Source organism: Lissotriton helveticus, chromosome 2_1 (assembly GCF_964261635.1).
Source record: "Lissotriton helveticus chromosome 2_1, aLisHel1.1, whole genome shotgun sequence".
NCBI classification, from domain to species: Eukaryota; Metazoa; Chordata; class Amphibia; order Caudata; family Salamandridae; genus Lissotriton; species Lissotriton helveticus.
The window spans coordinates 1340589383-1340615541 of NC_136059.1; the positions used below are offsets into that span (position 1 = coordinate 1340589383).

General features: G+C 44.2%; 1 protein-coding gene across 1 annotated transcript in view; it reads left to right on the forward strand.

The window, feature by feature from the left end:
• The window catches only part of KLHL8 (kelch like family member 8), a 335665-nt gene that overhangs the window by 267480 nt on the left and 42026 nt on the right, over nucleotides 1–26159 (forward strand). The window contains exons 7-8 of the mRNA XM_078676272.1: nucleotides 22801–22969; nucleotides 23179–23338. Of these exons, the coding sequence (XP_078532398.1) occupies nucleotides 22801–22969; nucleotides 23179–23338 (329 nt within the window). The remainder of the gene's footprint in view (nucleotides 1–22800; nucleotides 22970–23178; nucleotides 23339–26159) is intronic.

A 26159-nucleotide genomic window follows, 5' to 3' on the forward strand; every position in this document is an offset into this window, starting at 1 on the left:
AACTTCTGTTTATTATCGTTTTATTTCTCTCTCGGAGCCGAGACTTGGGGGCGAGGCCAGGGTGGTGACTGGCTGGAGGGGGAGTGTTGGACACTGCCTTCACTGGGCATGTGGGATTGGCCAGCTGAGATGGCTGGCCAAACCACATATGCAGTGCAGCTCTCTCCAACCCCAGCTGCATTGATAGGTTGGAGCAAGCAAAAACAGACTCCCAGTCTGAGGGAGCACAAATCATTGGCACTCAGGCCAATCCTGATGCTGCTTTCAGCAGCATGAAAGCAGTGTCCGGATTGGCCGCAGTGCACTCTGGGAACCTGTGCCTGGAGAAGCGAGGAGCACGATGCGGTGAGCAGGTAAGTGTGTTTTTTAAATTTTATTTTTGTCTCCCAGCCCCCATCCCCTGCCACTCGCCGCCCACTACCGCATGTAGGAAGCTTCTCCAAAACAATGTTTACCCTTTCATAGTGCTGTCTTAAAAGTTAAATTGACACCTGCACTACACTAACCTTCAGACGCTCAAATCTTGTCTTTGACTCAGCTTCACTCCATCATAAACCTCACCCCATTCTCAGCTTCATCCATCCTTACATGATCTTAACTTCTTTTATCATTCTTAAATTAATTTCCCTTCCACTCCCTCGTCTTCGTCAGCCTTTTCTAAATAAACCTCACGCCCTCCTCTCTTCAACCTCACTCTCCCCCTTCAATCTCACTTACCCCCTTCAATCTCACTTACCCCTTCAATCTCACTTAACCCCCTCCTCACATCAGCCCTACTTTTTACAGATCTTCTCAATTTAACCTTCATTTCTCATTCAGACCTAGACACACTAACGTTTAATTGGTCTACTGAACTGAATACCACTCCAGATCTAAGCTCTCATACTGAACTCAATATCCCAGAAATGACCTCCTGATTGTGATAAAATTCTAGTGCCACCTAAATTTAGTAGCAAGACTCGAGGTGAAATGTTGAGAATACCGTAAACTGAAAGGGACTAGAGAACTTAGACCGTACCAGATAGAGATGAGCCTTCAGAACAAGACACAAAACGTTGTGTGGGTTGCAGAACTAGACACAATGACGCATGTGTTATCGTCTTTTCTCAGTCATCAAACCCAGCTTCTTTTGCACTCATTGTGATGGAAAGCGGTTTACAGGTTTTTGTTTGGCTCCTCGTAGGTTTTGCAGATCGTTACCAGCAAATCATTTTTCATCTTGTCTTGATTCCCTCGGCCCTCCACCAGGCCAGCCTATCCCTGTGGCTGCCGAATAGAGTACTGTTAGTTAAATCAGCCTCTCCTAAGTGAGTCCTCCTCTAGTCCTATTTTCCTCTGAGTTGCTTTTTCATGGTTCTAGGCCTGTTGTCCACTGTGTTGGTGCTATTCAATACTTTGAACCCCATCATCCTCTATATCAACCCTCTTCTGGGCCTGTCCTCTGTAAAAGTGTAATTGAATGCTTCTCCTCTCCTACGTGTCTAAACATGTCCTTATTTAGAACTGCACTCCTCAGTGTGTGCTGTTGAATATATTTAAGTACGTCATCAAGTAGACCAATCCTCCTTGAAGTGGCTATCTCAAGTCCAGTTGGCTTTGCTTTAAATTCTTCAGTGCCCCATCTCCTCTAGTCTGTCTTGAGTAGGTCGATGCTTTGATTCTGTCAGTGAACATCCATGGGCCAATCCTTCTCCAAGGCTGTGTTCCCCAGTAATTGTGCGGGCTGTGAAAACTCCAGGTAATTAGGAAGATGAGATACGTTAAATGGGGAAGTTTACCTTATTAGAACTCGCTGTGAACTTAGCAAATTACAAGTGATCAGTAGTAGACGTTAATTGTGACCCTAACACACTGTTTGCTTTTTGGACGTGACTCTGTGCGTGATGAGACTCGAAACCACAGTGCGTCAGACACACTCAGCTCACCAGCCTGCACAGCTCTATGGTCCACACCAGACTTCCGGGAATCCAAGCCAACATCAAGAATCCAACACCCAAGTCTCAAACACCTTTTGAACTGGCGCAGGACTGTCAAGGAGGGTTCTGGGATATAAACAAGCGAGTCCTTTGGATTCACCTGAGCATTGCAGAAGCCACCCAGGAGCGCTCATGCCCCTGTTAGGAGGACTGCTGTTCCTTTCTCTGGCCTACAGGCCCACGGTGACCCTGTAAGGTGAGTGTGCCTACCTCCTGTAGTCCAAAAGTGGTGGTGTGTGTGATGGATTTGTCAAGTGCTGTAAGAGTTGCCCACTCCCAGTGAAGACCTAGCGAGGACCTGTCAGTGGAGCACTCGCCCCTTGCGCCACGCAGAGGAGTCCCAGGGTGCGTGAGTGGAGACCATAACATCACTCCTTGAGCTAGTTTAATTTGAAAGTATAGTAATCCTTTTTTGTCGCATTTTGTCAGGCCAGGAATTTATCACAGCAGCCCTGTCAACATAACTGCAGTAGTCATTCTAAGTCAACTATCTCCGTTTTAAAGGAATGATAGTCTACTGCAAAATTACAGAGTTCTCTCTCCCACCCTCCACAGTAGCACTGATGCATACATTATCCCTCCCTTTACTCGACATACAAATTTGAGCAAAAGCATAAAAGGGTTACTATTTTGTCTTTTTGGCTCGCAAGCATGAGTTTTGTTTGACTGCGATCTGAAATAGCCCCTCTTTGTAGACGCATTAAAAAGAAGCTGATAAAAATATGCACCTGACTCTTTAAGACAGTTGTAATTTGAGAAAAGAAGTGGGGTTGGAAGCGCACACCAATTAAAGGTACTCAAAAGGTAATCAAATATTGATAACAAATAAAGAATCTTAACACAATTGGTGCAGCAGTGTAACCCTCGCTGTCTAACAGGGGTCAATAGACAAAAGTGGAAAAATGCTACCAAGACGGTCGCAACACTGCGCACTATCCAAAAATGGTCACAAAGTGACCCTCTAGGTCATTGAATACAATTTAACAACCCATATCAAAAATGAATCACACGAATAGCAAATATACTTGTAAATGTAAATCTTTACAGGTAATTGTTGAAATCCCCAAAACATTTTTTTACATTGATATCATTTTTTAGTTGCATTCACATAGAAATCAAAAGCATGAATTCCTAATACATGTATATTGAGAACATAAACAAAGAGACAGATAATCAATTGTTTACGAAAACATTTTTTAAATGTGGGCCCGATGCATTTCGGGACCTGAGAGTCCCTTCTTCAGGGGCCAATCTGTCTGTCCTGTGGGGAGACCTTCTGAATAACCTCGGATGAGGTAGACAGTGGAGTCTTCAAAATCTATAACGGATACCGGCAATTTTCAGGTGATGCAAGTGCGAAAAACACGAACAGTCACCACTTTGATTCAAAGTCTTTTGTTGGAAACAGACTCCTGGTTCTAACCGCGAGAAGAAACAACGGTCTGGGGGTCTTCTGGCGTTTCATCAATGTAAAAAAATGTTTTGGGGATTTCAACAATTACCTGTAAAGATTTACATTTACAAGTATATTTGCTATTCGTGTGATTCATTTTTGATATAGGGTTGTTAAATTGTATTCAATGACCTAGAGGGTCACTTTGTGACCATTTGTGGATAGTGCGCAGTGTTGCGACCGTCTTGGTAGCATTTTTCCTCTTTAAGACAGTCGGCATGAAGAAGCGAACTGATGATTATTTAACAAAACAGTACAAGGAAATGGCAACTCCAATTGTGATTTTCCAAAACTTTGGCTCCTCCGTGTCCCATCCACAAACCAAAATAAAACAACTTTAGGGCAAACTGTGATCTACCCTTATGTAAAGTTCAACCACTTCACTCAGTCACTCTGAAGAGTTGCAAGATAGTAAAAGCTCCTTTCCTCTTTTGTTTGCGGATGACACCAAATATGATCAGAACTCCCAATGTATTGCTCCAACCAATTCACTTCAGAAGTTTAAGGTAAACCATACTCGGAGTCGGATTTAAACTCCTCCTAATGCGTAGGAACAATTGTAGCTACTTGAATAAGGCTTCTCTTCCTCAAATATGGTAGATGCTCCTTTCAATGTTGAATGAGTCATCAAAGGTTTTGAAGTTTAAATTGACTAAACTAGAGCTTTAGCTGGACCTACTACAAATCATGGCAAATTCGATTTCAGAAATCGGGGGAAAATTGGATACCTTAAACTCAACTTTTTGCCAGCACACCTTAACAGAGGAATTAAAAAAAGACACCTGTCTCTGCTCTCGGATAGTTGAGAAGTTCACCTTCTTAGCAAAGGTTTTAAGTTGTATAATAGCAGACATAAAATCACTCAAAAAGGAACAAGTAGCATCAAACAGTAAAACAGACTATGCTGAGCACAGCACAAATCTAGATTGAAGTTCTTGTAGTTAATGAAGTAGCAAGCCATCCTCCTTTTAAGTTCGCCACTGTACTGCCCCAAATCGCACCAGTGAGCCAAGTTGTCCCACAAGTACTTAACCGCGAATGTTGCACCGTACCTGGATTTCCGTCCTCTAACCAAGAGACAAAGGAAAAGGCTAAGAAAGAAACATAAGAAAAAGAAGTCTGCCACCAAATGGGCGAAAGTTGGGCTTCTTCCAAACAACTTTTCAAAAGTTTTTCAATATTTTCAAAACCGATTCCTCCACCCTAACTGCCGAATCTCACAAATCTTTGAGCAGTAAACAAACATTCAAAGGTGTGAAGCAGTCCATACTATTCTGGGACCCTCTACTCACATATCCTTGATGTATTTTACACCCTTCAAAAACAGGGTTAAACAATTTATTGGAAACAACGGGGCTTTGCCTTTCATCTCAAGACAGCAAAAGGATGGCTAGAGAGAAATCTTACCTTTTAACAATGCTCTACAGTAATGAGGTCGAGCAGGTCCATAACATATACCTTGTCCAAAAAAAACCTGCTGTGCCCCAGACCTCTAGAAAAATAATTGCGGTAACAAAACCTCTGGAAAATCTGGCACTATGCCATGATGGCTCTACCCAAGACATCAAAAGAATAACATCTCAGGACCCAACCTCCTCCCGCTGAGCGAGACTCATTTCCATCTGTCGAGGCACATCTTGTGGCTAACTCGAGGAACTACAGCCCACATGCATCAAGCATTTTTGTAGTCGCAAACGGTGCGATTCCTTAAAATCGGCCGTTAGCGAATGCAAAAGTGCTTTTTGGGATGCATGAAGCAATTTTAGAATTCATAACATTTTTGCGAGTTTTAAAATTGCGGGTGCTTTTAAGAAGTCGCAGATGTGCGATTTCTTAAAAGCAATGCATCATTACTTCTAGAAGTGCAAATTCGCAATTAAGGTGCCAAATTTACCGAGTGGTTGAACCACTCGGTAAATTTGGAAAAAGTGTTTAAAATGCTGAAAATGTATTTTTTTCAACATTCATGTTTCACACACACATGTCCTTAGGACATGTGTGTGTGAAACATGATGCGAAAAATAAATTTCAGGGGTGCATGGGGGGGTCCTTTGGACCCCCCCCCTGCACCCATGAAATTTTCAAAGTGCCACTCGCAATTTGCTGATGCCTTCCCATTCACTCCTATGGGCCTTTTGGCCCATAGGAATCAATGGGAATTGCGAAAATTAACTTAAGAATTCGGTATTCATTTGGGATTCGGTAAAAATTGCGATTTTTACCGAATCACAAATGAATACCGAAAATAATGATGCATAGCATTTTGCACTTCTTAATTTGCGATTCCTTATTTTTCGCAAATTAGGAATTGCAAAATGTAACAATGATGCATGTGGGCCTACATGTTATTTATAATTTCTCCTGAATATAAGTTTATAGGATCTTAAGACATTTTAAATAGAGAGTATTGTAAAACTTATGGAAGCACATGCAGATCTGAGACTGCTTGTACTCACAATAAACATATTTTTAAAAGATTGAGAATTGACACACACAAAAAACGTATTTTTAAATGATGGGTAATTCGAAGGCCTGCTTCGGCTCCCTACCCAATGATTCTTCTTCCAGAATTAGGAAACAAGCAAAATGTAACTAAAAACTTGTTTAGGCACAGCTGGCTACCATTTCTATAAAATTGCCACACAAATGTCTTGATTTTTGATAGGTGCTTTTAGCAAGAAAAATGCGACATTTCAAAAACTTGAGATGCGATTATCAAAGTAATTATATCGGGTAGGGGTATGCAGGCTGCATACAAAAAAAGCAACTTGGAATGCAAAAAATAAGGTTGGTCATCGCCTTAATCAACAATAGAGTAATAATATAAAAACAATATAGATAAATACAGAACATTGATGGCCATCTTGGAGGCCTTTTATAGTGAATCAAGTACGCTCCGAAGTTTGGATTAGGTCAATTGTTTCTCGAAGATTCTGCAACATACCTACTTGGTTCAAATCTGGTGAACTTTGGAATTGTTTGCATGGTTAAACATAAAGTAAAGAGATGTGTGAGGACCTTGGAACAGTATTCCTTGTTTATTTTAAAGAGAGCAGTTGGTGAGCCATTTAGGTTGGGCGATGTCTTTTCACCTTTTTTTAGTCCATCCCGTCAGTCCTGTTTCTAGACTGACTGCCTGAATCATTGTAGATGGATGGAGGGAGGGAGAGAGAAAGAAAGTCCTTTTAAACACCTGCCCTCTTCAAGGTCCCAGTTTGATTTTCCACCAATACCGACCACCTTGGCACTGTGCTGGTGGAACTGCGGCCTTATCATACCCTGGTAGGTTGCCAGCACCAGTCTTCGAGAAGGGAGCTGTGATAGAATTTCTTAGCCCTTCTACAGATGAGTGCCTTGGCTTCCAAGAAAGCAAGGTGATCCTTCCACCAAAGATTGTTTGAGAACCACCTCCTCAAATATTTATATTTACTAACTGTCTCAATTTTAACTTTATTTTTGGCCCAAACTGACCTTATCATGTTCTTCCCTATTTGAAGCACTCTAATATTTTCCATATTGACTGTTAGTTTTTTCTTACTACAATAGTCTTAGAAGATGCCTAATTTCCTCTGAAGGCCGATTTCTGTTTGAATCAAAAATTCACGGATTGTCCACATATGAGGCAACTTACATGCCGGTCATTCATTTTGGGGCTGAAGCTATTAGATTGGCTAAGTATTTTGGTAGATCAGCCAAGATGAAAGATAACAGGATAGAGGCCAGGACACACCCTTGTCTCAGGCCATTTCTTAGATCAGTCTTTAAGAGGGATCGCTCGAAATCTAATTCCACCTGGGCCCAATTATCTCTGTGTAGTTCTTGTACAAATAGGAGTAGACTGTCAGGGATACAGTATGTAACATAATCGTGGCCTATAAAGAGTGCAGCAGCATATTATCCCAGATTCTCCCAGGTAGTTACAGATTGACCTTACAACTCAGTGCGTCAGTATGACGTTGCAGTGGCTGAATACCCCTTTTTTTCTTTCCAAAAAGAGCTGTATAAACCATACATAGAGAATCCAGCTCATCGTTATTCTAATTTCAAAAATCTTTATTTCGATCACAGATCATAAAAGATGCATAGCATTTATACAAACTTAAAACCATTTAAACACGATGTGATCCAATAATTAAGACATTTTTTTTTTAAAACAAGGGGTGGGGTAAAACGGTATATATCTTTCGAGGGGTTTTTTATACAAGTCTTTTCATCAATCTGCTTCGAGTGAACCACATAGAGGTCAAAAATTTCGATAGGGCAAAAACTACAGTGGGAGAGAGGTCTGTCTTTAAAACTCTATAAGCAGGTTGAAAAGATCTAAAACCCAAGTTCCTGAGTAACGGGACTAACCAGTATTTCCTACTCCTCTCATAGCCCTTACAGAAGAAGACAGCATGAACATCGTCCTCCTTCGGATGAGCACACATTGGGCAAGTTTCTACGGTGGAGCGAGATTGCCATGACGCTGTAAATGATGCTAGGGGAAGGCATCCGTATCTCCATTGTAAAAATAGTTTTCTTGTTAGTACAGGAGAAATAGCGTCTAGAGTACTTTCAAGACAGTAAGAGTCTTTCGCTTTTAGGAACAAGTGCGTCAAGGATCCTTCTCGAGTGGCATCAATAGCTCTTGTGAGCATCAGTTCGTAATATGCTCTCACGAGTACCTTTTTTGGAGTCTTTACACAAGAGTTTGAAGGATCCGTCCATAGTTCCGGGTAGCCCATCTCCTCTAGCATTCCCTTGACGTAGATCATCCACGGGATCCTCTTGGCATTCCGTAGCTCCAGGAATTCCTGTAGTTCCTCTCTGTAGTTTATAAGGTCTGGGCTACACCACAAACGCCTCCAGAAGGTTAGGGGTTTGAGTCCCAGCTCCTCTGTTATTGGTCGAATTCCCAGGTCTAATCTGAGGGGGAGTAGAGGAGTACTCTGGGGAAGGGCAACGACCTGTCTCAGGAATTTGTTTTCGATTGACTGTAACTTAGGGAGTTGAGAGTGACCCCACAGCTCACCCCCATATGTGACACCCGCCCGGGCTTGAGTTTTGTAAATATGCATGATTGGGGTTAGTGGGCGATAAAAGGATTTGTTCGCCAGACGCATGGTGCCACCCGCCAACTGAGCCAGTTTGATGGTCACTTTAGTCTGGTGAGACGTCCACGTTAGATGTTCATTTAAGGTAATCCCCAAGTATTCGATATTATGCACACGTTCTAGTTGGACTGTGCCTATCCTGGGTGGGGCTCGATTATGGGGGTTGGGATTCAAAATCATATATTTAGTTTTTTGTGGGTTGATTTCCAATCCTCGTTCAGAGCAGAACTCTAAAAAGCCATTCAAGATGCGTTGGATCCCCATAGGGGATTTAGACAGCAGCAGGGTGTCGTCTGCAAACATAATTGCAGGCACCCTGCTACCTGTCAACTTTGGGGCATCAGTATTGGCAATCCTGTTTAGGTGGGCAACAACCCCGTTCACAAAGAGGCAGAACAGGGTCGGTGCAAGCACACAACCCTGTCTCACCCCTCTGCGAACGGGGAACCTTTCGGTTAGCTTGCCACCTTTGCTACACCTTACGCGGGCATAGTTGTTATGATGAAGTCTCATCAGGATTGCCAAAATATCACCAGGGACGTTCAGCTCTTCCATGACTCTCCACAGCCTTGCTCTGGGTACCAAATCGAAGGCGGCACGTAAGTCTACAAAAATAGTGTATAAAGTGCCACCCTCGATTACAGCTGTTCTCCAATAAAGGAGGTTTAGCCTAAAAATTTGGTCTATGGTCGATACACCCTGCCTAAATCCTGCCTGATAAGGGGACAGGATGTTCATCTCTTCTGTCCAGGCCTGGAGTCTATTCAGAATCCGTCTACCGAAGAGTTTTTGGGATATGTTGATGAGACTGATGGGGCGGTAGTTGGCGGGAAGCAGGGGGGATCCCTTTTTATAAATTGGGACCACCTCTGCTCCCCTCCAAGTATCGGGCACCTCCATTCCCCCCAGAATAGCATTGAATATCAATGTAAGGTATAGTGTCCATATCCCCGGTTCCTGCTTAAACAAGTCCCCTGGCACCCCGTCAAGACCCGGTGCTTTTCCTGCGGCTAAGTTTTTAATGGCCTCCCTCACCTCTTTTTCAGTAAAAGTAACCCCTGTAGGACTGGATGTGTTTATGATACCATCGCTGTTTTGACCCCCCCCCTCCTTCCGCATACAGCGCCTCGAAGTGACACTGCCATACCAAGGGGGCTATGTTAGGCTCTATTGCGGAGGATAAATCCTCCGTGCCATTCGCGACTATGCGCCAGAATTTTCGGGAATCTCTGTTTGTTAGTGTTTTAGTGAGATTTTCCCAATAATCGTGGTCCCATTCCGCCCGCGCATTCACCAGGAGGATTTTATACGATCTTCTCCTGACACGGATTTCTTCATTGTTAAGGCGTCCCTTTATGGCGAGTAACAAGAGGGCCTTGGCTTCCCTACAAGCGGCATTGTACCAGGACGTCTTGGGCGTAGGGCCTTTCCTATTCCCTGAGGATGAGAACAGATCCTGCTCTAAGGTGTTGATGATGTCTGCGTGTATTTGTGCAAGCTTTCCTCTGCTGGCATCATCTGACCATCACGTAGTCCAGGCAGTGGTTCGTAATGAGAATTAAAATCACCTCCTACCAGGCATGCGAGTTCGCATGGAATGCCTTCTAAGAGCCCAGCTAACTCATCTATAGTCCCAGATTCTTTGTGCATTGGTACCGGCCTTGAATAAATGTTGATGACTAGCAACTTCGTGGAGTCTGGCCACTCAAGCAGAACAGCCAATAAGTCATCGGAGGTGGTCTCTAGATAGGAAGCTTGACAACCTAAATCCGTGGCTACCCATATCGTAAGTCCCCCTGACGGCCTACCCCTTTCCCCCCATTTAGCGGCTTTGAAGAAAGAGGCAAAGCCCGGGAATGATATTTCCTCACGTGCCCAAGTCTCTTGAAAAAGGAGTATGTTTTTGGAGCTGATGTAAGAACCCCACTCTGTGCAATCTATTTTGCTGGCAAGGCCTGCCACGTTCCAAGAGATCACTGTAATATGTGACAATTGGGTAGTGGCTAGGCCTGAAGAAGCAGAGTTGTTGGGGGTAAGCTCAATGGGCACCGGTTGGCTTATGAGGGAGTGATTCATGCCCATGGGCTTATTGGCAGGGGATAGAATAGGATACGTCCTGCTTGGGACTTGACTAAGTTCGACTGTACTGGATGCCTTAGGATATATATCTGGAGCTGGGGGTGTGTTAAAATCAATCGTGGGAGATACTTGTAGGACACTCCCCTCTTCAGCCACCTGTCAATCTACCATTTCTAGACTACTGTATCTATTGTGGGTAGATGGATTGGCAGGGTAATGTGTTCTGTGTGGCCCAGGGATTCCTCTCCTGTTGCCACCCCCCCCCCTCCTTCTTGTAACAGTTTCCCAGCCAGCCTCATCCCTGTATAAAGGGAACTGCTCTATTGGTCTTCCCCTGTGTTGTGGGTGGACAATTCTCTCCCTAGGGCAGTTTTCCCAACCCTCGCAACAGCTCTTGGTGGTGCCCCCATCTGTAGTCCTCTGAGTTGTAAAAATTTGAGGGGTAGAAAAATGAAAGAGGAAGTGGTTGAATGATACTACCAAAATCCTCATCAGAAGCCCAGGTGCAAATGTACGCGGCTGTATTCGGGTCTCTAAAGGTGACCAGAATGCAGTCTCCCCTGATGGATTTCCTAGTGTAGCCCACCCACGTTGCCCTCCTAGCCATGGAGATATCACTGGTTGTTCCTCTCGGGAGTGGTCTATTTACAGAGAGCCAGTTAATAACTTTATTCTTCAGTGAGGTAGTGGATTCAAATGTGAGAGAGTTTAATTCCGGGACCCCCGCCAGTACTAGGGTGTAGGGTGCTGCTTCTGGGGGAAGGTTTATAGGCTTTGGTCTACGATTAGTGTTTGATTTCTCTCCAGTGAGTGGTGAATCGCCCTTAATGTTAGTCGAAGGCAAAGCATTGTCTTTTGGTGGGGGGATTATTTTTGGAGTGGCAGTTACTGTTTGTTGTTTTGGGATAGGGGCCTTGTTGGCCTCTGGTGGTTGCGCAGTATTATTTGGCATGGATTGTGAGGGTTTAGGGTTTGCGGGTGGGAGCTTATTGTTTGTTACTGTAGGAGGTCCATTGCCCTTAGTGGGTTTTGGTCCCAATCCCTCTTTTACTATTTTTGTCCCACTATTATCGATTTTCCTTGAGTCGGCAAGTTGGACAGTTGCCTTTTCGATGATAACTAGTCTAGCTTCGATCTTGATCAGTCTAGCCTCAAGGGGACTCAATAGGCACCTGAGAAGTGTGCCTATGTCCTCCAATGTAATGTCATCGGAGGTGATATCTACTGGCGGGTTGTTAGTGGGCTGTGGTGGTGAGGTTGGGTTGGCAGTTCTAGGGGTGGTTAACCTTCCCGGCCTCTCCAGCTTAGAGGCAGGGGTAGCTCCTATCCCCCCTTTACCTCTAGCTTGTTTGGGTTTGGGAGATTTAATCCTATTATCTTTTGTTTTGTTGGCCCTGCTTCTTTTTTTGTATAGCCCCTTCTCTAGCCCCCCTATTGCAATCTTTATTAGGTTCTGTGACTTTGGCTGCCTCAGTATTCTCTATTGATATGGGTTGAGGGATTTGGGTGTTAGGTAAGGCCATAAGGCTCATATCCTCAAAGTCACTCGGGACCTCAATGGTGAACTCTGGGTTTGAGGTACCTGGAAGTGGACCTGTTGCCTGGTCAATGCTACAGCTAGTTGGTAAACCAGGTCTATCTTCTGGGGTTCTAGCTTGGGCCATTGGGCCTATTGAAGATCTCCTTACCCAGTCTATTTCTTGGGAGATTCTTCGCTCCAGGACCTCGATTTCCTCAATCAGGAGAGAACCCGCTTTAGCAAAATAGGTGTCAATGGGGCCTTTGACAGTTCCGGCCGCGGCTAGGGAAGATGTTTTACTCCTAGTTTCCCTAGTACTCATTTTACTGGTGTTTCAATGGCCTCGATGTGGCAGGCAAAGAGACGGGGCCCGGACCGGACTCTCTAACGGCCTCAAATGGCCCGCTCTTTGCCCGGTCTTCGCCCCGGTGCTGCGTCCCGCGGTGCGGTAGTGACCAAGCCAGTAATATACGAGGAGGTTGGGGGCGTGGCCGCCGGGGGAAGAGGCACCAGCTGTGTAGAGCTGAGGCTGCTGGTCCTCGCAGTCCCCCGGTAGTCTCAACGCGCTAACTCGCACTTTGTTGCTCTCACCTGTCCCTCCTCAACTGGGAGCGCGTGTGTTCTCTGCCGACTGCAGAGCCGCTCACACCAGCGGGGAATAGCCTTAGGGAGCAATTGAGCGGCACCCGCGAAGCGGGTGTCGCGAACGGTGAAGGGCGAGCAGAAAGGCAAAAAGGCTGGAACAGAAGTCTCTGGCAATCCTCGTGGAAAAGGGAATCCGGTAAAAAGCACCCACTCAGCCGGTGTTGACCGCGTTTAATGTTTGCTGGAGGCTGGGGGCGTGGCCGCCGGGGGAAGAGGCACCAGCTGTGTAGAGCTGAGGCTGCTGGTCCTCGCAGTCCCCCGGTAGTCTCAACGCGCTAACTCGCACTTTGTTGCTCTCACCTGTCCCTCCTCAACTGGGAGCGCGTGTGTTCTCTGCCGACTGCAGAGCCGCTCACACCAGCGGGGAACAGCCTTTGGGAGCAATTGAGCGGCACCCGCGAAGCGGGTGTCGTGAAGGGCGAGCAGAAAGGCAAACAGGCTGGAACAGAAGTCTCTGGCAATCCTCGTGGAAAAGGGAATCCGGTAAAAGGCACCCACTCAGCCGGTGTTGACCGCGTTTAATGTTTGCTGGAGGCTGGGGGCGTGGCCGCCGGGGGAAGAGGCACCAGCTGTGTAGAGCTGAGGCTGCTGGTCCTCGCAGTCCGCCGGTAGTCTCAACGCGCTAACTCGCACTTTGTTGCTCTCACCTGTCCCTCCTCAACTGGGAGCGCGTGTGTTCTCTGCCGACTGCAGAGCCGCTCACACCAGCGGGGAACAGCCTAAGGGAGCAATTGAGCGGCACCCGCGAAGCGGGTGTCGCGAACGGTGAAGGGGGAGCAGAAAGGCAAACAGGCTGGAACAGAAGTCTCTGGCAATCCTCGTGGAAAAGGGAATCCGGTAAAAAGCACCCACTCAGCCGGTGTTGACCGCGTTTAATGTTTGCTGGAGGCTGGGGGCGTGGCCGCCGGGGGAAGAGGCACCAGCTGTGTAGAGCTGAGGCTGCTGGTCCTCGCAGTCTCCCGGTAGTCTCAACGCGCTAACTCGCACTTTGTTGCTCTCACCTGTCCCTCCTCAACTGGGAGCGCGTGTGTTCTCTGCCGACTGCAGAGCCGCTCACACCAGCGGGGAACAGCCTTAGGGAGCAATTGAGCGGCACCCGCGAAGCGGGTGTCCCGAACGGTGAAGGGCGAGCAGAAAGGCAAACGGGCTGGAACAGAAGTCTCTGGCAATCCTCGTGGAAAAGGGAATCCGGTAAAAAGCATCGTTATTATGAAAAATATTAAGTACAATCCGTTGTCAACATGGGAAAAATCATCACTATTATCAGGCATTCTATACATTTTGGCAACCCAATGATTCTTCTCCAAGAAATGAAAAATAAACAAAATGTCACTGACAAATCTTCTTTAGGCACATCTTGCTACCAGTGCTATAAAACTGGCCCCCAAACGTCTTCGTTTTTGATAAGTGCTTTTAGCTCAAAACATGAAAGATATGACATTTCAAAAATTTGAGATTCAATGATCACATAATTATAGGAGGTGGGGGCAAGTTGGCAGCATTGGAATGCAAAAAATAAGGTTGTAAATGTACTATGGAATAAATTCTCAATCGCATGTAGCAGGCGGAATCCCAGACTATTCTGGATAAGAGTCAACGCCTTGATCAATAATAGAGTAATAATATAAAAATAATGCATTACAGAGCAATGATGGCCATTATACTTGGAGGCTTAGATGGTGAATAAGTACGAGTCACACTCCCCAGTGTGAATTATGTCAACTGTATCTTGAATATTCTGCAAAATATCTAATCAGTTTAGATCCGGAGGATCAATATTGAGATAATGCCAATTTAGTGTTTACAGTAATCAAACATAAAGGTGACAAGACATTTCCTGACCTAAATGGCTCACCAGCTGCTCTATTTAAAATCAACAAGGAATACTGGACTGAGGTCCTCATGCCTCTCTTCACTTTCTGTTTAACCATGCAAACAATTACAAAGTTGTGGCAAAGCTCAATTATTCAACCAATCCACAAAAAAAATAATCCTGAAAATCCAGTGAACTATTGCTTAATCATACATGCTAACGGACCCGATTCAGGTGGTAGACTTTCGATTTTTGAAGCAAAAAATGGCTTCATTTTCTCCCACCTGAAACTGCCTCTGCTCAATACAAGTCAACAGGGAACATACATTCCCCTATTTCTTTTTGTCAATGAAATCTCACACTTTCCTGTTATAAAATGTTGATTTGCTTAATAGCCCTGCTGGACATAGAGTCAAAGTATTAACACATATTCTGCTTAATTTAGAAAAATGGGCTGAAGATAAACAGATCATTCCCTTTACACAGATCTTTTCACCCAGGCTCGGCAGCAAATTTAACATCCTAACTTCAGCAATCCCTACGTCAAAGGCTATTTCAGCCAAGTTATTACAGTATACCTTTAGAGCAGCATCTGACAAAGTGCCTCATAAACTGCTTTGGGAAAATGTGTTTAAATGGAATATACCCCTGCCTTTCCTAAAAAAAAAAATGCAGTCCCTTTTTACCAACACACGAGTGCAGTTGCCCTGGCACTGAAGTTGGTTTTTTTTCAAATGTATTTAATAAATATTAATAAAGACATAACAATACAGTCAAAGCAAGAGCAATCAGTTCTTTTACAGTTTTTGACCAGTCAACATGTTTATTTAGAGCTTAGTCTAAAGCACCATGAAACAAAATTGTAAAGCGCTCTGATATCCTTCGGGATCAAGTTGGCGCTATACAAAACTTTATAAATAAAATAAATAAACATACAACATATAAAATCAATGATTAAAATTGAGGCAAGCCCTCAATTAAAACATGATTAAAACCACGGTTCATCCTATTATGGACTGTTAAATTTTACCTAAATCGCTACCCAGTTAATACATGATTAAAACCCCAATGAATCCTTTCATAAAATAATTTAATTGTCTGTAACAATGTATTCACAAACAGTAAGAATCCCTACAGCACAACTTACATCCAAGAATCTCATATACTGGAGTAAATTATTCATGTGCACCTATCCCTATTGCCATACTTTTTTAAAACTGGTTTTAATAAAAACTTCAGTTGAGCTACAAACCTCAGACAATCCATCAAAATGGGTGTTAAATCTCCCTTCACAATGAGGCCTCATTTACAGGTTTTGTCTTTGTGTAACTTGGTTTAACCTACATCTAAATCTCAGTAGACCTCGTTGCAACTTTACATTAGATAATCTCTCCAGGTAAGGAAATGTTTCCTCCTCCATCAATTAATTGATCAGGAGGGATCCTCCTTAGTGGACACCCATTTCGTTTCTTTTTTGAGCTCGAATTTACTCCAATCCACCCGATTAATGTCAACTATTTTTAATTTCATACAACAGTTGGCGATCCTCCCTCTAATTACTTGTTCCCAGGTTAACTCAGTTTGTATTTTTTCGATTTTTTTGTGCATAGCTGTTACATTTTGGAAAGCTCCGCACTATCTATTCTTATCCAGAATAGTATTCTCTCTGCCTATGCTAGGTGAGTCCGTCCCGTCAGTCCTGTTTCTAATCTAACTGCCTGAACCATTGTAGATGAAGAAAGAGCGAGAAAGTAATCTTTAAAAACACCTGCCCTTTTCAAGGTCCCAGTTTGATTTCCCACCGATACCGACCACCTCGGCACTGTACTGGAACGGCGACCTTACCATACCCTGGTCGGCTGCCAGCACCAGTCTTAGGGAGGGGCCCAGATAGCCGTTACCGAATTTCTTCAAGTGCCTTGGCTTCCAAGGAAGCAAGATGTTCTTCCACCATAGATTGTTTGAGAATCACATCTCAAAATATTTATATTTACTAGCTGTCTCAATTTTAACTTTTTTTATGGGCCAAACCCACCTTATCCTCTTCTTGCTTATTGGAAGCACTTTAGTCTTTTCCAAATTGACTATTTGTTTTTTCTTCCTACAATAGTCCGAGAAGACGTCTAGTTTCCTCTGAAGGCCGATTTCTGTTAAATCAAAAATTACTGGATTGTCTGCATATAAGAGGCTCTTCGGGGAAGATGCTATTTGATTGTCTTAAGTATTTTTGTTAGATCATAAAGAAAACAGGATAGGGGCCAGGACCAATGTTCCCTCCAATGGTTTTCCTCTATATGCGGCAGTGTAAGGTCTCCGCACGCAGCAACCAAGGCTATGTGCTCCGGGGACCAGACCACGTGTGTGCGCTGCATTTAACATGAATACTCCAGCCCTGCCAAGTAGCACGCATTAGGTGTGGTCCGCAACACCTCACTAAAATACATTAATCACACATTTTAGCACCTTGACAATGCCTGTGTAATAGGAGTCAGTGACTCCGAGTTTTGGGGCTGAATTTACAGCAGTGCAGCAAGTGTTGAGCTTAAGGTACTATAGGTGGGGCAATGGAGAATTGAACGAGGGTTGTACTTTAAATACAACAATATGTGCATGCACAGGAATGCTGAGGGGGATATGCAGATTTGTAAAGCATTGTACTTTAAATACAACAATATGTGCATGCAGAGGAAAGTCTGAATGTTGGGGCTCTTCTATGCACAGTATAATGCCATTGCAAACCGGGGAAAGGGATACACGGTAGAACTGAAGCATTGAATGTGCGCAGCTTGTTTGTTGCTGGGCGTCTTCTTCATGCTGAAGGCCCAGAGCTGCCCTGCTCACCGATGCTGGATGCGAGTCCTCACTATGGCTGACCCCTTTAGCAATAACGGAGTGTGGCAGTGCGACAATGGGAATTTATCAGATTAAAGCAGAGGGGCTGAGGGTTGATGTCTAATGCTCCCACCCACAGCTCCCAGAGAAGGCGCTTGCATCCTGCCACTCCACTGCACTTGTGTGGTTTGTGTGTCTGTCAGTCTCAGTGCTGTGCGTCCTCCCCACCCCCCTTTTGGCTAGGAATTCTTGGGTGTTGTCTCGCCCGTGTGCATAGTCACAGGTGACACCGAGATTTGCACAAGAAGGTGTGCCGAGCCCCTATGTAAACAGTAAAATAACACCCACAGGTGGTGCTGAGCCCTTCCCAGCCCTATCTGCTGGTGTTACTGCACCTCTGGTAGCGCTGTCCCCGACATAAATACAGTAAATGTTCCCATTTCTGGGACACCTATGCACTGTCTGCACTTCGAGGAGCTATCCTTCTCTGGCAAATAAGACCAGTCTCTCTCTGATGCCTCCCTGTCCAGAGCTGACAGGGACTCTGAGTTATCACAGAGTTGTTATCCTCTGATGAAGGAGGGGGCTGCACATGACAAGCAGGGCACACATTACACAAAGATCCTCACAGGACCCTTCTTTTATCTTGTTCAGACATTACCTGTAAGTATTTAAGAAAATATCCTGCCCACCCCCAAAATCCTGCTGCAGTCGGAAAACAAGCCCAGCTGACCACCCGAGAAAAGATCCCCCAGCCTACACAACCCAGCTTGCTCCCACTGCTTGCAGATCCCATCGTGAAATATTGCCGGGAACAATGAGGATCATCACAATGGGGAATACCAGTTGTATCTTTCAACGCCCAGCTGCTTCTTAATCCTAGTCCAAACTCTCTAGGTTGCCATCATGGTCTTAAATCTCACCTTTTCATAGTAACTCTGCCTCAGGAGGCAGTCCTATGCCGGCCCCCTCCCTCCCTCCCCCCCCACCTCCACAAGAACTAACTCAGAAATGGTTGATAGCCCTGTGCACCACACCGGGCCTTCCATCCTGCCCCTTCCCGATGCCCAAGTGACCCATCTGCTGCAAACGTGCTGCCCAGTAATAAAAAGAAAACTGGGGGCGCCCCATGTTCCCATTGGAAGAGCTAAACATTTAAGAAATGCTTTGTCCTTTTATACTGCCACTCCCAATTTAAACAGATGGAGTCCAACTTCCTAAGCACTGACCCTGTCTATCTCAAAGGGTATAGTTCTGAACAAATAAAGAACTTTTGGTAGCACCGTCATCTTTAACACATTGCACCTTCCCTCTAGGGTAAGATGCAAGCCATTAATACATCATAAATCTGTACTGATCTTGCTCAGTCATGAAGTTGATCTCATAGATGAAACCAACACTAGGGGATAGCTTTTCTTTTTTTTTTTAAACATATTTTTATTGTCATTTATAGTTTACCTTGACAATTTGCGATAAAAGTACATGCATTTGAGTTCTATACTTCATCTGCTACAGCTTAGTATACCGCTATCCATATGTGAAACTGATCGGTAGACATTTTGTCAACAATGGTATTTGGGGCTGTGTAAATGCCATACATAACAGGGGTGTAATAACCGGGAATAGGGTCATGGAACTACTGGGTACAGGTATCAGATGTGGCGTCTGGGTGTTGAGTGTCAGTGTCTGACCGCCCAGTGTGATGCGGTGTGTGGTGCAACTAGCAGCATTACGAATGTGCCGTTTGGGGGGGAGGGGTGTTTGGTCCATTGTGTGCGGTTGCGATTTGCGTTGGTGGTTAGGGGTCTGTAGGTATGAGTGCGCCGCCACACGGATCCTCACTTGGTGATGATTGCTTGAAGCGGTGTAACAATAGGGCCCACTCCATGGAGATGGGGTGCTTAAGTATCCCCTTTACCTCTTCCTCGCCTAATGCCTCCTCCTCTGCGGCCGCCCATTTGTGTAGTGCTCCCACCCATGCCGCGAGCGGGAGGGCCTGTGGGGGATCGCCAGTGCATGGCTATGCTCCTCTTAGCTAGTAAAACGGCTAGCGAAGTAAAGCGAAGGTGCACTTTGTGATGTTTCTGTTTCCGGAATATGCATAGCGCGCTAGCATCCCAGGTGTTTAGGTATGTAAGCCCTGTGAGGTCTCTCAGGGAGTCGTGAATATTTTGCCAAAAGGATCGGATTGTGGGGCAACTCCAAAACATATGATGAAAATCTGCTTCCTGCGATTGGCATATGGGGCAAAGAAACTGTGTGTCTGGGTAGAATTTTTTCAAGCGCGCCGGTGTCAGATACGCTCTGTGGAGTATATAAAATTGTATGTTTTTAAAACGTGCGTTTCTGGACACCTTCTTGGGGTATTCAAGAGCCCTGTCCCATTCTTTCTCATGGAGTGGATGCCCAATTTCATCCTGCCAGGTGGTACGTAAAGTTGCTAAGGGTACGTTCGTGAGTTCTCGGATGGCTTTATAAAGCCACGTGACTAGGTGTCGCCCCACTCCCATGTGCAAGACCGTGTGTATGACCGGATGTATGTTTGGCTCCCCTGCCAAGAGATTGTGATATGGACGGTAGCCCTCAAGGAGTTGGTGGTACAGTAGGAACTGGTCCGGGTGGAGACCATACTCGTTCGTAAGGCGTTAGAATGGTTTGACCTGTCCGTCCTCGAATAGGGACTCCATGTCAGTGATCCCACATTCTGTCCATGCGGTTAGCATGTTAGTCGTGTAATAGCTTTCGCGTTTGGGCCATCCGACCAGTGGGAGCATAGGGGAGTATGGGGGTGTCCCCGGTGACATGCGATGCACTCTTAGCATGCATTGGCGTGCTTCTACTTGTACTTGTAGGGGGGTACATACGCCTAGGCTTAGTACCAGGTAGCAGAAGGCGATTGGGTTCTGGCACAGATATTCAACCAGTCATAGTGTGTGTCTCGCTGGTGTGCCTGCCTGCCGTCCAGTAAGATAACCATTCAAATTGTGCCGCTAGGAAATAGGACTCAAATGATGGCGCTCCGAGTCCTCTCTGTGTGGTAGGTAATTGCAGTTTCTTCAATGCTATTCTATGTCTGCTAGATCCCCAGATTAGTGTGCTGAGAAGCGAGTTTAGGTCAAGAAATAAGGTTCTGGGTGGGATCACTGGTAAGTTCGTGAAGTAATATAACAACTGTGGGACCATTATCATTTTAGCTAAAGCCACCAGGCCGATCGGGGCTAGCAGGAGGCTGCTCCAGATCCGCTAAAATATTAGCATAACCCAAAACCTATTAACTACAGTAGCCCAACATTTGCAAAAGAGTGCATCCCTTTGACACTGTAATGGATCTAGACAGCTTACAGATAGCTTTGATGGGATCAGATGTCTTCACCAGCTGTGATGTAGTGACCTAAATATCAAACACTGGCTAAACAGAATTGCAATTTCTCTTTAGAACCTTTATGCCCCTTTTACCTAATTCAGAGATCAGACACATTTCTTTGTGACATAGCCTGACAACATCACCCTATTGTGAACTTTACTGGCTATCTCCAGAAGCCCTGATTACATTCAAGCTCTGTGTCACATTTAATTTATTCACCAACAAAATCCAACCTACTCATCTTTATTACAAATGGCTGCAGGATGTATAAAGCCCAGAAGCCTTTAGGTTTTCAGGTTAAAATCAAAGTTCAGAACACGCTCTACTACAGCCTAATCCTTCTCTGGTGCACCCCAACTGTATTAAACTGAATACTTCATCAAACAAGCATTGGCATAGCCAATAGGTCTCGCCTTTTGGACCTTTATAAGTGTAGGTATCCAACACAATATCCTTTGTGCAACAACATCAACTGTTGCATGGCTAAACACTTATAAGGTCCCAAAGGCAAGACCTATTGGCTATGCCAATGCTTGTTTATCTCTTTGCCACTTCTCTGTGAAAGTTACTTTTGCGACCATTATTGTGCCATATATTTGTAGTTACCCCTAACAAAGTAGTTTTATAAAAAATATTAGTCACAGAAAACAGTTTATAGCCGTGCATAGAAAACCTAAAATTGCTGAAAAAATATGCATGCCTTTGCTTTTGCGTACAGAAAAACTCTTCAAAACGTACAATACAATGAAAGATTCTGCATACGTTTTCCAGCTTGGCTCATTGGCTGGGTTTGAGCAAGTGACGTTCATCTCGCCAATCGGTGACAATTAGTGTAGGAGGGCATGTGTTCATGCGTAAAGGCAAGGATAAACAAGGATGCCCGAGAAACAAGCCTAAGAGAGAGAATAGTGAACTTTGAAAATCTGTGGCAATGAAAGCAAGCGGTCTGTACTTCTTAAGCACTCGTGCTTGTGGCAGCATCCACCTTGCGGGAGCGAGCAGTGGCGCGCAGGGGCCATCTGTTTGTAATTAACGTGGCCGCACCACTGCTCGCTCCCGCAAGGTGGATACCGCCACAAGCACGAGTGCTAGAAAAGTGAAGACCGATTCCTAACAGCCCTCTCCTAGACAGCACATGCGCACTGCCTAGGCGAGACCTAAATACTGACTTTATACAACTCCATAAACATTGAAAACCTGCCTTTTAGGCTTTTGCAAGATATGTAGCTACTATCCTATTTTTGCTTTCTTTTCCTTATCTCTTAGTTCCCCTTGTTGATCTTTTCTTCTCCCTAGATCTATTCTGATTGTATCACTTTTGCATTTATCTTTCTTTGCCTAACTCTTTAAATGTGTCTCCTTCTTTCCTTCTTCCTGTCCACCTTCATCCTGTCCTTAAACACCAGCTCATATTGTAGCATTGGCCTTATGCCTCTAGTTTGCCCTTGCCTGTTATGTTGCTGTATTTTCCTCTACCTTCATTTCCCAGCCCCTCTCCACAAACCTTTTGTCATATTTTGCTCACACGACCTGCTTCCCCAATCTTTTGGCGAGCTCAGATCCCTCTCCCTTGCTTATCAGCACTTCAGTATTTTTCGCCCCATCTTTTTGCTTATCTTTCTTCTCATACTCTCAGTATAGATGTTTGTAACATAATCCCTCCTTCTGATGACTAGTTTGATGTTGCACTTACTTTTCTGCGTTATTGAATTTCTCTGTAATGTGAATTCCCAACTTAAAAGTAGTTTTATTTGCTAAGCGCACTGACCCCTGCCTCAGTTGAGCTATGTCATACACAAAAGTGAAACAAATGAATTGTTCATCCTATGTCTCTGCATAAGTGATCAGCAGCAAATTTTCGGGACGTCATTCAAAATATATATTTGGTATTCCATCAACACATACTTATGTGTTTTGTTTTTAATTTATATTTTGTGTCTTCAACTTCTTTCTGTACTTAAAATCAGTTGACCAAATTTGTGCTGTCTGCATTTGAAAACGTATCCTTAATATTATTTAACAGAAGAGGAATTGCCCTTGCATCATTGGGCGGGCCCATTTATGCCATTGGAGGACTGGATGACAACACGTGCTTCAATGATGTGGAGCGATACGATATTGAATTGGACAGATGGGGTTCCGTTTCCCCTATGATTACTCCAAGAGGTGGTGTCGGCTCGGTCGCACTAGTGGTAAGAGAATGCTATTGATGTTATACTGCAATTAACGCTGGTGGTATGACATTATTTACAATCTGAATTTATTTGAACCTTTCCGCCACCAAGATATTTCCAACTTAAGTGCAAAATTTGATTTATTTCTATGGTGAAGGAAGTAGACTCTACCCCTCAGATGTGTCCCTGAGTGTTTATTTCCTCTTCTCGTTTTTGTTATTCCTTAGAATCATGTGTATGCAGTCGGAGGCAATGATGGCGTGGCTTCCCTCTCCAGTGTAGAGAGATATGATCCACACTTAGATAAGTGGATTGAAGTTGAAGAGATGGGCCAGCGAAGAGCTGGTAATGGAGTTAGTGAACTGCACGGCTGCTTATATGTTGTTGGTAAGTATGATTAACATTAAGCCAAGAGTCATGCCTGTGGTCTGCCAGCACTATGATTACCTTGCCATTAGTCAATTCTTTGAGGCTGGAGCAACTACCGCCACCAGATTCTTTGTTATTGCTGAGTTCACCACACAGAAAAATGTATATTTGTTTCTTAGCAAGAGGGAAATATATATCCATCAATCTTGTAATCTAATAACGTTGAGAGAAAAAAGAATGGAACAGTTACTTTAACCACTTCACTGCGACGGCTATTCCGCCGCAGTGCTAACGAATTTTCACGGCCGCGCGGCGGCCGCATGCTCGTGACGGAGCCGCTCCGTCACGAGCGTCGGTTGAGCTGTGCTCGTGACGGAGCGGTTCCGTCACGGCCCGCCCCGCTCAATAGAACGCTCAGCGCAGGCGCGGAATTCGTGCCGCGCATGAGCGTTCTATCGAGCTGGGCGGGCCATGACGGAACCGCTCCGTCACCAGCACAGCTCAACCGACGCTGGTGACGGAGCGGTTCCGTCACCAGCACCGAAGGGGTTAAGTTATAAGTGTTTCATCACCAAGAGACCGATTGGTATAATGGGCGATGTATATATAAATGTTGTTAATCAAGTGGATGCACCTCTGAACATACACAGGTAAGAAAACTGTATTCTAGCTTGCACATTGTTATGCTGCAGCCTTACACCATGAGTGTATTATGTACCTTTGCCACTGGTAATGGTAGAACTCCATTGATTGCCATAACTTAATTTGTCTCTTTGATGCACCTGTATTAGCCCTAGCTTTGCTAAGTAAGTTTTATATTCAACTAATTTGTGGCAACTAAATTAAAAATTATTAACTTAAATGAACGCAAGTTAAACCAATATAACTTTGCGGTCTGTAACAAATGTTAGCTGTATTATCATACTTTATACAAAGTGCAAACAAGACTGTTGACCTTTGTGTAACCTTTGAAATGTATAAAGCACCTTCCATTGGGTCATCAATATATTTGCATGCCAAACCTAAAGCATCAAATTTTGAAAAAGTCTTGGAAAGAAATGTCAGTATTTATCTGCCACCCCTATCCTTTCTCTGGTGACATAAACACATCCCAGATGTTGTTGAGAGGAAGCAATTAGTTGAGATTTAAATGCTAAAAAGGGAAAAATACAGTTTTCGAAACCCAGCTCTGTACATGGATATCTGCTTCCCCTATATCATAAGGATGTATGTGCCTTGTGCATACTGGGAAGGACCCAGTGCTTGATCTAAATTACAAAGATTGTATAAGGGTTTAGGCTTTTGCAAACTTAAAACAGTAGCATTATATGATAGTATTTTCGTAATTGGAATTTCCAAGCAAGACCAGGGTGTGTGCACTTGAACAATATCCAGGTACATTTGTAAAATTGTGGCACATCACTTCAGCACACTGTATGAACGTCTTTAGAAATCTTGACAAACTTCATGAGAATTTGAAACTTTTCACCAAGCAACTGAACTCTAATAAACAGGTTTTGCATGTATCAGTTTGCAAATATTATAATAAATAAATGGTGCTACCATAAAATTAACAAAAAATGTCCAACAGGCAGTACCAATTTACATTTTCTTGCTAAATCTGTACCAGTCAACACAATATTACCCCCAAAGTGGCTGGTCGTTGAGCCAGTATGAAAGATGTTACTGGAAATAATATGGGAAAAATATGTTGCAGCTGAATACAATGCAAAGTAGGGATCTTGGATTAATTCCCCAAATGAAAGATTCTCTGCACCTGTAGCCACGGGCTTCCTCATTTATACGTTTTAATTTTAAGGCCTTCTAGTATAGCACAACAATGCAAGACAGAACCAACTAGATTGCTTCTGTAAAATCACCAAACACCTTCATCTTTTTCTTTCAATGTAACCATAAGACTTGCACAAATAAGACAATTAGTGCATTTCTGTTGGCCCGAGTGTTGGCTCCGCTTTATTTGGATTTTGTTTAGAGCCGAAATCAGTACAATTGAAAGGCAGAATTTTAACATGACCTCGGTTCAGATGAATAAATGCATCCAGTAGCAGGTTTGGTCCTTTTGTGCAGCAGAACATCTCAGTTTGGTCCTTTTGTGCAGCAGAACATCTCAGTTTGGTCCTTTTGTGCAGCAGAACATCTCAGTATCATTTTTTTGGAGCACTGATGTAGAGGTAGACTAGGCAGTTACTCATCAGAAGCTAGAAATTGTACAGGGACTACATAGCAACGACTCTCCCGTTTCCCTTCTCCTTCAGGTACCCAGGTGGGGTGAGAAACATCATCCATCTCATGAACGGCAGGGCATCACCAAATATATTTAGGATACCAATTATTAAACCAAAAGAATATGAAAGTAATACCCATCTGCCAAGATTCCTGCAAAGTCAAGTGGGCCTTTCCCCCTGGACTGGCTGGTTCAGTAGTGACCAGAGAGATACTCAAAATGCAAAGAAGAAAGGAGATTTATTCCTCTTATGTTTTATTAAAGACCAATTCTAGACGTAAAAACTTCAAACATGTGTGAAGGTCTAATTGAGGATGGCATTTTAGCACATTTATCATAGCCTTTTTCAGGGAGATTGGATATGAGAAACAGATGAGCATATTGTTTCTCACCTCCGACTTGTAAAATCACCGGAAATACTTGGTTTGTTGTCCATGTGTAGCAGTAGCATTACAGAGTCCTACTGTCTGGCTTGATAGCTGCTGCCTGTGTATTTTCCAAAATCATGAAGGCTGCACCTTACCTGAACAAGAATGAGATATTCCATATTTTTCGCACAAACTCTAAAGTGATCTTGAATCCTGATTTCCTTTT